Genomic DNA, 12264 nt, shown 5'->3' with positions numbered 1-12264 from the left:
TTTGGCCCATTGTTTTTTACAACATTAACTTATGGACAGCTCTTATAATATCCTGCATCAGCATTTTAATTGGAATAAGTTGGGACTCATTCCAAAGCCTAAATCCTGTAAATGTTTATTTACTGGTGTGTTTCATATCGTTGTCCCAATATGAATCACACCACATGCTTTCAACTAAGCTTTAGCTGTTGGACAGATGCCCTCACATTTGCCTCTAGAATACTCTGGTATAGAAAACAGTTCATGGTCCACTCAATAACTGCAAGGTTCCAAGGTCCTGTGGCTACATAAACAACACCAAATCATTACATCTGTGGATATGAGGTTTTTCTGCAAAAACACTGTTTGGTTTTCGCCAAACATGGGGCTGGGTATGAACCAAGGCCAAACAACTCCACTTTGGTCTCATCTGTACATAGGAAATTTTTCCAGATGTCTTGTGGTTTGTGGTTTGCAAACCTCAGTCTTGCTTTCATGTTTTTAGAAGAGGTTTTGTCCTGGCAACATTTCCAAACAAACTGTACTTGTCCTTCAAGCCATCATAAAATGTAACATTTAATATGCTCAGTAAGGCCTGTACCGTCTGAGATGCAGCTCATGGGGTGTCTGTTTTCTCTGACCATTGCATGTTCTGACCTTGGGGTGAAAGTGCTGGGATGTACAATAATGGGAAGATTAGCAACTGTCTTGAATGCTTTGCACTTGTAAATAATCATTGTCAGTGCAAAATTGTTCGGAAATGTCTTTAAACCTTTTCCAGACTGAAATGCAACAATTCCTTCTCTAAATTCGTTGCTTAAGTCTCTTTTTGCATTGTCTAAAATTGTGTTCTTATTTTTCAATAACTAATGGTTAAAAATGTTACATGTTGTGGTTATCTGAGGTTCTACTTACCTAATAAGACCTAGCATGAGCAGATGATTCATGTAATTATTACACAAAAATCATGGAATTGAGAAGTGGGTACTAACTTTTGCACATATGTATGTGGATTTCAGGTTACCATGCTTCTTAAGTAGATGTAAACTCTGTTCCCCAATTACTGAAGAAAGGTTGTTTCTCTGAGTAATCTGGTTACTTAAATGCACATAAACGCAATCAATGTAAGTGTCTAAAACATAACTAATTCATTCACAAGCTGTGAGATTGACCGTTTGAGAGAGTTTTTCTGGGTATTGTCTGTGTGATATACACCAATACAGTCGAGGAAGACATCAGGTTTAGGTTCTGCTCAACAACTCCAACAGCATATTCTGATAAAACTATATCTTAAGCATAGCAAAACACTTTTTGACCAAACTCTTTTAAAAATTTTTTGAGATTCGCTGGGACTGAGATTTCTTCTCTTCTTCTCTAAAACCATTTGGCTAGAAATATATCTATTAAGTCCATTAATGGAATTCAATTTATTAGCAAATGCAACAAGTAAAAAGTTCAGGTGAAGTGAAACAGCTTGAACAGTTTTGCCAACACACACTATACCAGTTACACCAATCTGTTGCATGCTGTGCAAGAAGATGGAAATTAGTAAGACACTGAATTCAATTCCCTTCTTGGCAGTGTGCTGGAGGTGCCAGTCTCCGCAGAGAAGTGCTAATTAATGGCCAGCATACAGAACAGTTTTTGCCAGTATGGTGTGTATTTTGTGCGTAAACAGCATGAATACTAATTGTAATAATTACATATTTTAAATACATCTCAATAAACTACAAGTAGCAACAGTCAAGAAGCAGAAATACATATTACAACAATTCTAAGAATTGATGTTCAGATGTGCCCAAAACAACATACTTTTTGGCAATGGGGAAGAACCACCTTATCAAACCTAAGAGTATCCACATGCATCGACTCAGACACACCTGAGTCCAGTGAAATACAAACAGTAGCTTACCTAGAAACAATTACACTATCACCACTATATTGAGGACCAGTCTCAACTGACGTCAGATCTTGTTTACAGGAAATGAAGTGGGTCTGTGAAAATCGCTGCCACAAATGGTGTATGGTGAGTCGTAGCTCTGAAAAGTGATGCAGATGCACTGCACTTTGCAGGGGGACACACACGCGCGGACACACATCCCAGACTGTCCAGGAACACCAAGACTTTTGGGTGCCTACCTGACCCAGAGCCAGAGGTGGTCATGTCATAGATGAGGTCCTTCAGTGTTGTTCCAACAGTAATGAAAGGATGGTCCATAGAAGGGTCCTCTTCATTGGGCACCCGATGGTGGTGGTGATGATGGGCCCCAGCACCCCCAGCAGCCAGACCCCTGTGGCTGTGGCAAACATAAAATGCTACAACAAGCAGCAGGCAGAGCACACATACTGGGCCAGCGATCACTGCTGCAAGAGCCACAGGGCCCAGAGGAGGAGGTTTTTCTGTGGGGACTGAAAAACAGAAATAAAAGACAAGTTGATTACAAATAAACAGGTGAGACATTAATATGTGAGCTGTGAGTGTATTAGGCTATAGCTGAGTTAGACTGTTGTGAACAGGGTACAAATTCCATGACGGCCTTGGCAGTCATTGCCTTCACTGTAGGCCGTGAAACCCTTTATATTTGTCAGACGTTCATCCCTGTCTTTATGTCAATTGTCTTCTGTTTCAAATTGATAATAGAAAATTTAAATATATAAATCACACACACATTCAAATAATTTGACACTGAATGATTCACATTTTACTAAACATCTTCTTCAAACATTGAATTGTTACTTTCAGCTTTATCTACAACATTTGTTTGAATTATGGCCTTTTATCAATTTATCAATGTGCTGTTTTAACACAAAAATAAACCTGAAAAAAAAAAACAACCTAAAATTAGTCTAAAATAAGTAACTCATAATGACAATGTGAAAATGCGTTTGAAGTTTTGAAAATTTTAAGAATTGTGTTTTCAAGTTTTTTCAATTTTATTAAAAAGCTAAACCTGAAGTCTACTATTTACAAAAGTATGAACACACTTTAGAAATGGTTTTATACCTTTGTCCTGATTCCTAATGAGTCCTAGTCCTCACTACAGTTTTAGCACTAAACTCTAAGGAGTATTGCGCAATGTTGCAAAAACAATTACAGCCACTGTAATTGTAGATTTACATTTTTTTTTACCATTGGTTTTATTTTATTTATTATAGAGGAGATCCCCACTAGAGAGCCACATGGGTGCCTCTCTTTCATCTCTTTTCTGCTAAATCTACCTTAATAATGTTGTAAGCCTCTTGTATTAGCAGGCATTCTGCTTTTTAATGCCCCCAGTAAGCAGAGTCCACAAGAGCCACTTCACAGGCTTTTGTTGACTTGTTTGAAGGATTCAGATTATTAAAGCTTGGGCACTGCAGAGCAGGGGAATATCATGATAAACAGCAGCTTTGTGACAAAATTATTATTGTTTTTAAATCACAGAACTGCTGTTGTTGGTAGAACATCAACCCCTGCCATTAACGACCGTGAGAAAAAAATGTGAGTAGGATAGTAGGATAGACTTTTGTATAATCTAAGTGGATGACAAAAGAGATTGAGATGTAGAGTCAACATGTAGAGACAGTCCTAATATAAGTGAGACATAAGGCAGGAACAAATAACAGAAGGTATGAGAAATAAACTGAGATGAAGACTGGGAAAAAAAACGGACAGAAACAGAAAATGTGCTTGAGCAAATACCCAAAGGCCACAGGTTAATAGCTGCTATTCACAGCTATTTAGCATCCCGTCCATTGAATCTGTATTAAATATGGGGGACATGAATATAAATAACAAAACTATACAAATTATTGTTTTTAACTAGCAGATGTGAAGCACTGTGACCAGTCACTTACATAAAGAGCCTATGATACACGACTACTAACAAACATAAATTTCATTAAAAAAAAAAAAAAAAACAACTTGCAATAGAGCTTATATTTCTGCTCTACGCAGAAAAGTATGAGTTTGAGAGAAGTCAAGTCATAGTTGAAATGGAAGTTCCTGTGTCTGCACGCCCGAATACCATTTTAAAGTGCAAGCTGCTGAAGAAAAAGAAATAATAAAAAGGTCAGTTTCTTTTTTTGTTTGTTTGTTTTTCAAATCGAGCACTCAAACGTATTCTATTTTCCACTTTTAAACCATTCTAAATAACCCATGTGATGAGGCTTGATGAATTCTTTTTCACTTTGTGACTTTTCATTAGAGTAGCAAAAATGATTTTCACTTCCTCAATTTTACTCAAAATTCAAGCTGATAAAAAAGCAACAAAAAATAAATACAGGAAGATCAGCCAGGTCACAGAAAAATTGTTGGTAACTATGGACGTAATAATGTGCTCCAGAAAGAAATAAAATCACTGACTCGCACAGGTAACTTTCCAAATGGATTAAAGACAGCTTTCATTCTTCTTTTGAAAAGTTTCTTTGACACTGTGAGGTCTCAAATTTTAGTTTTTATGTTAAAAACAAAAAGACTAATTTATTAGTACCTATATACAGGATTCTCAGCCAGATTATAATAATTACATTTTTACATTAAAACTATGTTTTCCATTTGTAACGTGCAGACAAAACAAGAAAATTCAGTTTGTGAAGTTTTCTAGTCTGCATATGTGTAGTATGACCTCATAAATGTGTAATAAGTTAAATTAATTATTTTACTGTAATTTCTAGCCCTGCCCCTACTTTTTATTTGAATTGATGCTAAACACTGCAATTTGAAGAAACAGACATTTGTTTGACTTCAAAACATGAGCTGGAAAAAAGTTATTAAAAAGAGTTCTGTTTTTGTCAGAAAAACAATATTGAGTTTCGAAAAATTTGTTTAGTAGTTAAATTTATGTTGTCTTCACTTAAACATTCCATCATCAGTTTGATATTCCCTGTCGTGCACAACAACAGCACAGAATGTAAACATTTTTAAAAATGGAGAACCGTTTCTTTCGAATGAGTTTTGTTTCCCCGGCTTTCTTTGTCAGAGAGAAGCTGAGGAGACTCAAGCTGAAATGAAACTAACACTCAGCATACGGTACCTTACAAGCTGTATTTTAGAAACTATAATGCAAACTCATATAAAGCTGAAAAACCGAATAGGGCTGTAGCAGAGAACATATGGATGCTTTAGGTTCCTGCATAACAATAATGTTTTTTATCAAACATTGGCACAAATTTAAAGGCCTACATTTTCACGAAACTGGCTTTGAAGCAGGTTTACCCTCTTCAGACAACCCATGGCTGTTCAATGTGTTTAGGTTCAGTGTAACTGTACATCTTACAGCTGTGGTTTAGGATTTTATTGTAAAATGGAAGAGCATCCCCATACTGAACAACATTGATGGCAATTATCAAATACAGTATCAACAGTAGGACAGTAAGTACAGTAAGAACAAAAAGCTTATCTGCACTTTTTCTCCAACAGCTTTCTTAGCCCCATGACCCAAATGGAAGAAGTTCGCTTCTTTCTTTAAAGTGTTGCTGACTCTGAAGTTAATCCAACAAATCCACTTTAAGCAACCTTGACTATCATCTTAGTAAAAAAAAATTACAAAAAAAAAAACAACATGCATCTTTCTGAACTAAACTAGTGAGACAGACTCAGAAAGGAGACAGAGTGGGTGCAGTCTGTCCAGACACACCTCTTCATTAGGGTGTCTCAATGTGCAAACAGAATAAACCAAATGAAAAGAATGAAAAGTTCTCTTTTTTTTTAAAATAAAAATTGATGAAAATGCTGACAAAACCAGAGTGAATGTGTATGGCAAATAAGCCACTTGATACCAAATAAATCAGCCAGAAGAGGCTGGCGTTATTGTAACCCTACCTACTTTATAAACAGGAGAGCAGATTCCTTCACACTCCTGACTATCAACAACAAAAGTGCCTCACAGAATTAATATTACTTTAAAATAAGAGCAAAAAGCTACAGTTTTTTAGCTTCTTGTCTGGTCTGAGGAGTGTAAATAAGTACACAGTTTAGTTTAAGAACCTACAGGGTTGGTTGAAAACTTCTGATGCACACATTTAATACAATGCTACACATGCAGTCAACACATTACCTGGTAACCTTAGTGATAACTTTACCAAACAAGCTAAAAAAAACAGCAAACTGAAACATTTCTGCTTCTGTCTTCTACTTTTTTCCTGCATTTCACCTCTTATGCATGTAACTGTAATTGTAGGCCAAGTCATATGCAACTAAGATTCTCCAGCCTTAGATCTTTGACAAAGTTTAAATCCTTTAAAGGGGCTAATCTATGTCCACGAACAGCTATTGCACACTGTTTAAATCTTGTTAATTATAAGATGGCTTGATTGTCAGCCCTTTGGTTATAAATATAGATCTATTTAGTTAGATAACGTAATTGTATGTAGTGCTCAAATGTGCTGTAAAGACAGAGAGATAAAAAATATTTTTATATATATAGATGCCTATGTTTCTCCATGTTACGAATTAAAATGTGCTCAAGGATATTTTGAAGCCACTTGTACAGATGCCATAGAAAATGTAAACTAATATTAGCTCAAATGCCACCAAAACACTTAGTTTTGGTGGTGTCACAAAGGTGATGAGCAATAATTTTTAATTACACTGAGAATATCAAAACAGTATATAATCTCAATATGATATATTATTTCTGAACTGTTTCTATATCGCCCCAGTGCAGAGAAAAACAGCTGCCATCCTCAATTAACTTTTCAGAAAACCTTCCAAAGAGCCAGGGAATTGTTATATTACATGTTTCTCTAAACACATTTGACACCATTGGGTTGAGAGAAGTTCTATTTCTGGACAGGTTCCTGAGCGAGGGTGGAGATTACACACTCCAGACTTAGTTAATGTGGATTTTGAATAAAAAACTCTGCTGCTGTGGCAATTTTTGGATAGTAACAATGAAGCATTAAAATAATGTTCGGAGGCTATAACAGTTGACTATTGCCACTTAATAATGCTGGGTGCATCACAAAATTCAAAAGGCCCAAACAAATTATAAAAGCTTCCGTTTTTACCAGGTATATTTGGATTGGGGTTTTTGTTGCAGTAATCCGTGGTACAGCACACTGGGTAAATGCCTGTGTCTTGTTTGACAGACGGGGCACAGATGAAGGGCCGGTCTCGAGGGATCAGTTCTTTTTCGTTTACACACTGGCGCCTCTCCATGATCGGCTGGTTGCGTGACTTGCGGTAGGCGACAAAACAGACGCCATCTGTCGTGCAGCTGGAGTTCATGCAGCGATCACAGTAACACTGAAGAGCTGGGAGAGAATGGGAGAAAAAGAAACGTAAGGGAGGAATAAACTGCCATCACTAAGACTTGACTTGGATTTATGCCAATGTCACAGTACATATCAATATAATTTTAGAGAAAGAAGTTGGACGTTTTATGGTTTTTAGCAGATCAGTTATCAGAATTAACAGTTATTGATTAGGGATTGGATTTTATCATCAGTATCATCCTAAATAAATCTATATGATTCCTAGTAAACATCCACATGATTTTTTTTGTGTCAAATACTAAACTTCTAGATGCTGATAAAAGTTGACAAAAAAAATGAACTAATGTTATTTGTTTAATAATAATCTAAACTTCATTATATTCTCTTCTATAGTGTGGTTTACTATATTCAGTTCCTTATTGAGCACTTCCTGGGGGGGTGGCTGGGCTATGCTTTTTTATGCTGTCAGATCTATGCACTATTTTCACATTGAAGTCCTTTTTATTAATACTATTATTTTAATTTAATCAATCATATAATGAAAATAAAAACGTTTTTTGTACAAAAGTAATAATGTTATGCAATTTATTTCATTTGAAAAGCGGAATTTTTAGCATGTTTGAAATCATATCCACTACACCTCTTCCTTACTAATGTGTGTGTGTGGGTGTGTATTTGGGAAGGAACTCTCACAGGGAATGTGAGACATTACATCACCCCAGTCATATCCATAGACAAACTCCTACTGTCTCATTTTCTTCAGACAGACAGACAGAAAGCTGTCTAGTAACAGCTGGAGAACACATGGCTTACATCTCAGGAAGGTCAAAGATGTGCTTGTGTTTACATTGCTGCTAACCCCGCATATAATTGGATATTTTAGAGGCATTAAGCAATCTTTCCACAGAATTCTGCATCATAAAAGATCTGACTGGTTTCTCAGACAGACTGTTGTAAATGTAAATGCCACTGTTTCATCGCCAAGCCAAAGAGACCCCCTGCCATCTCTGCATGACAGACAAAAAATTATTTTTAAATCTATAGATGTTATGTTTACGACCGATCCACTTCTTTTTAACGTCTTGCAGGTACGTAGGTACAAAGGACTCCAAAGAGCTGGTTTGGCTTATGTAACCAAATTTCACAGCCCTTCCTATAATCACTCCCTATTACTAAAAGTTCATATGATTTGTCCATTACCATCCTTAAAAGCACAATTTAATTGCCCCTACTGCCAAGAGAGCAGCAGTAGAGTGACACAGTGAGTTAATGAAGAAAGGGAATGATGTTTGAGAGAACAATTCCTAAAATCAATGAGATCAAACATTTCTTTTTTTATTACACGGTGGTTACGATCTAAAACCCAAACAAACACAGTCAGATCTCCACACAACCCTGCAAGAAGGACTTCGTATGAATTCAACTGAAGTGCACATTTCTCTAGTCTGCTCCTCAGTGGCCTCTTTGCTCTGTAGTTGTTTGTGTAGCTCATGGTCAGAAAGATGCACAGACCTGAAACCAGAGCAGTGACAGGTCTGGATATAGTGCTGTAAAATCAAGTCCAGACGTAAGCAAAAATAAATGATACTGATGTGAAGTGTGATCTTATATTACTCAGTGTGTGTGTGTTTTTTTTAAAATATATATATATATATATATATATATATATATATATATATATATATTTATAAAATTTATTTTTTTATTTTTTTTTCATTATGACATTAAATAAATAGGAATTACAGTATCTTCTATCTAGAGTGGTTAAGTAACATTAATAGTACAGTTCCATTTCCCTTCCAACCAGATATTGTTTGTATGTTAGATAAGTACAATTTAGATTCAAAGCCAGCTGTCATCCAAATACCTACTAATGAAACATTATTACTTGTGTATCCTCAATTATTTCAGCCCAAATTCAACCCAGTGTCACCCAATAAATCAATTTTTATTATTCTGTAAGTTCTATATTTATCTATAAGGTTCTGCTACACATCTGATGCTATAAGGCCTCTGATATAATTACAATATGAGGTTGATAGAATAACAGTTCTAATGTTTTTAAAAATCACTTCGCTTCATGAAACTATGATGAAAAGTTGTCAGAAGAGAAATTCATAACTGAATGTAATAAATGTTGCACACCTGGCCTCAGGCTACCCAATAAGAGCACTTGTTTATCTAGTGCATTGTGAAATAAAAGCTACCCACTAACTGCAGCATCCCACAGCCAGAGTCATGCTGCTGTCACATATCTTTAGATGTGCCTCCAGGGTTTGAAACAATTCAAAATGTTAAGAAAATTAAGATGCAAAATTAATTCCTTTCTAATGTTTCGACTCAGTTGAATGTAATCGCGTGGAGCTTGGATATCGAATGTTAAGCATGTGTGGCATGGTTAATGGTTTTTTTGGGACCGTTCCAAAAAAAGATGTTGGAGCCGCAGGTCGGGACATCTTTAATCATCTCTAAACACATGGGAAATAGCAGGACAGAGACTAGCAGACTTAAGAATGTGCTTAATGTAAAAAAGTCTGCTTAGCGATCCCTTAGGCGTCCAACCGTTAGCAGTGGTGTTATGGAGTACTATGAATAAACCAGGTCACTCTCTCAGTCTGTGTCCTTGCCCACAGCACAGGTCAGACAGGGAGAGTCTCAGACTCTGGTATCGTTATGCAGCTCAGAAACACATTGTGTTGTTTAAAGTTGCCCCAACCTTGCACTATGTGCTTTCTAAAAGCAAATTCATATAAAAAAAAGTGTCCGTAGAAGAGATTCTTCCGTCTGTCACGCATACATCTCACAGAGCAGATCGAATTCCAATTTCTCAAATGGATCAATCCACATTGAGGTATGCACATACACATACCTGATTTTCAGTGTGAAATGGAAAATGGTCTGTGGTGCAACTCAGAGTATCAGGGTATTAACAATGGAAATTTGCAACATCTTCATACTGGTAGTGCTGAGTTTTAAATGAGAAACAGTTAACCGACTTCCAGTAAAGGTGCTCATTACATTACAAAGAAAAGAAATCCAGTAACAGTCTGAGAATGTTACAACATGAAGTTTTAGTGTTACTGGCAGGATTGTTTGTTCATGGAATTGTCTAGAGGTGAATTCCAGACAAAAATCAGTGACGTGAATGAATTGCAACATCAAAACAGAAATTGTTTTTACTCAGAAAAAAGGAAAAAAAGGACAAAGACGAGACAGTGGAAAGCAGCAGGAGACAGCTAAATAAAAGCCAGCTGACACTGATCTTCTCTGACTCAACCTCAGAACAGATAAGTCAAATGATGCCCTGTCTGTATGGCGTCTTATTGCTACCTGAATCAGCAGGTAGCAATGACATGATTAAATATAATCCTGGGTATCAAGAACCAGATCCAAAATGGAAATGAGCAACACAACTCTGACTTACAACCCAACATCAGCACGCTTCTATGTTGATACTAAAAGTATTAACTGTATACTTCTAATTACTCCATGTCAGACTTATCCACATAAAATAATTCACACCACAACAGCCTTCAAACAACAAAAACAGGTTGTGGCAGTTTGACTGTGATTAAGTTTCAAATATTAGACCTGAATGTGGTTCTTGCAAATCAGTATGTGTAAATAAATGACTCAGGAACAGACGTATAGAAAAGCAAACACACAAAAAAAAAAAAAAACACCCACAGTGTCGATTATTAAATATGTCAGCATAGTTGAAACCAATACATCCTCTTTTCTATTTTCACGTGTGTTTCTCATCAGTCATAAAAGTTAGCAGACGTGGAGCTGGCCTGGCCTGAGCATGCAGTCTGACATGTTTACTGACATGACATGCTCCCGTATGGCCACACAAATAATAAAACAAAGTGATTTAAGTGGATGTGCTTGCATATCACTGGCTGTCAAGGCTTTACTGGTTAGTTTCGATTGATATGAAAAAGTCAAGCATTGCTAGCATTAATAAGAAATGAAAGCTTAGGTCAACTTTATTATAGTATATGACTAAACTTTGTCCTTAAATTGTAAAATAATTAAGTATTTATTGTTAACCTGACTGGCTACTGGAAATCCTTATATCCGGACAAACACACCAACATTTTTATTAAAGAACTGAACCAGTTAAAACAATAATGCGCTCTTAACTCTGCCCCTCGAAGGTAAAGCATTTTATTTTTAAATGATATGCTTTCTTTTTCCTCACAGCTATCGTTTCTCTCGGTGTGAAAGGCCAATTTCAGTATTTCTATCTGCAGATACCCACACACAGACAACACAAGAGACAAAATCACTCTCAGACCTGAAAAACAGGTAATCTGTGTGAAGGAAAACACAGAATGAATAGTTGGCTGATGATCAATGCAAACACGCAGATGAAACACAGAAGATCCACGTGTATAAATCAATGACATTGTTTTAAAGGACTATGTTAGAGATAGTCAGGTTGTGAGATGATGCGTTTAGCAAAGGTAAAGGTAAACTCAAGGGCATAGTGCATTTTCTTACAGGGGCCTGCAGCAACATGTTCTTTCTATTTGTTTCTGATTATGAAACGATTATCCATAGTAGTCTCTGAGATGTCACTGATTCAAATTGTGTGTTTTTTTCCTGACAGAATTTAGACAAAATTTTAAGAATTTTAATACACTTTTTGTAATGTCCTAAATCATCTTCTGTAGAAAAGATGCTGCACCTCAATTGTAACATTTGAAACATGTATAATGAGGACAATCTGATATTTTAAAATAATCCAAACGAAAACCTGCATAGCATGGGACACTGTTTCTAATGAGGTTAGTAGGTTTCTAATTAAAGCTTAAACCCTAAAAGATTTGACACTTTTTAAATAAGTGTGCGTTTTGTAATAAGGACAGTCAAACCCCTTTCAGAGTGTATGTGGGAACGCAAACGCCCAAGTCTCTTGGCCCTGACATTACTCAGATTTTACTCAGCCAGCTCCCTATTGCAAAATCCGGATTATCTCCACCCGAGCTCATTTCTGAATAGAGGAGGTAATACTCCAGAGAATTCACCATGAGTGAGTGGCCGTGTTGATGACGTCTGTTTCCTGGGATGGGCCAATACAAA

At 36.4% G+C, this 12264-nt stretch overlaps 1 protein-coding gene across 1 annotated transcript in view; it reads right to left on the bottom strand.

Annotated features, from left to right (window-relative positions):
• tgfbr1b (transforming growth factor, beta receptor 1 b) overlaps positions 1–12264 on the bottom strand; it is a 55948-nt gene that overhangs the window by 16513 nt on the left and 27171 nt on the right. Inside the window, exons 2-3 of the mRNA XM_067485931.1 lie at positions 6970–7215; positions 2119–2388 (exon numbers count right to left, since the gene is read on the bottom strand). Of these exons, the coding sequence (XP_067342032.1) occupies positions 2119–2388; positions 6970–7215 (516 nt within the window). The remainder of the gene's footprint in view (positions 1–2118; positions 2389–6969; positions 7216–12264) is intronic.

The sequence above is a fragment of the Channa argus genome, chromosome 19 (assembly GCF_033026475.1).
Source record: "Channa argus isolate prfri chromosome 19, Channa argus male v1.0, whole genome shotgun sequence".
Taxonomy (NCBI): domain Eukaryota; kingdom Metazoa; phylum Chordata; class Actinopteri; order Anabantiformes; family Channidae; genus Channa; species Channa argus.
Note: the sequence above shows the minus strand (reverse complement) of the source record. Positions and strands in the feature narration are given on the sequence as shown.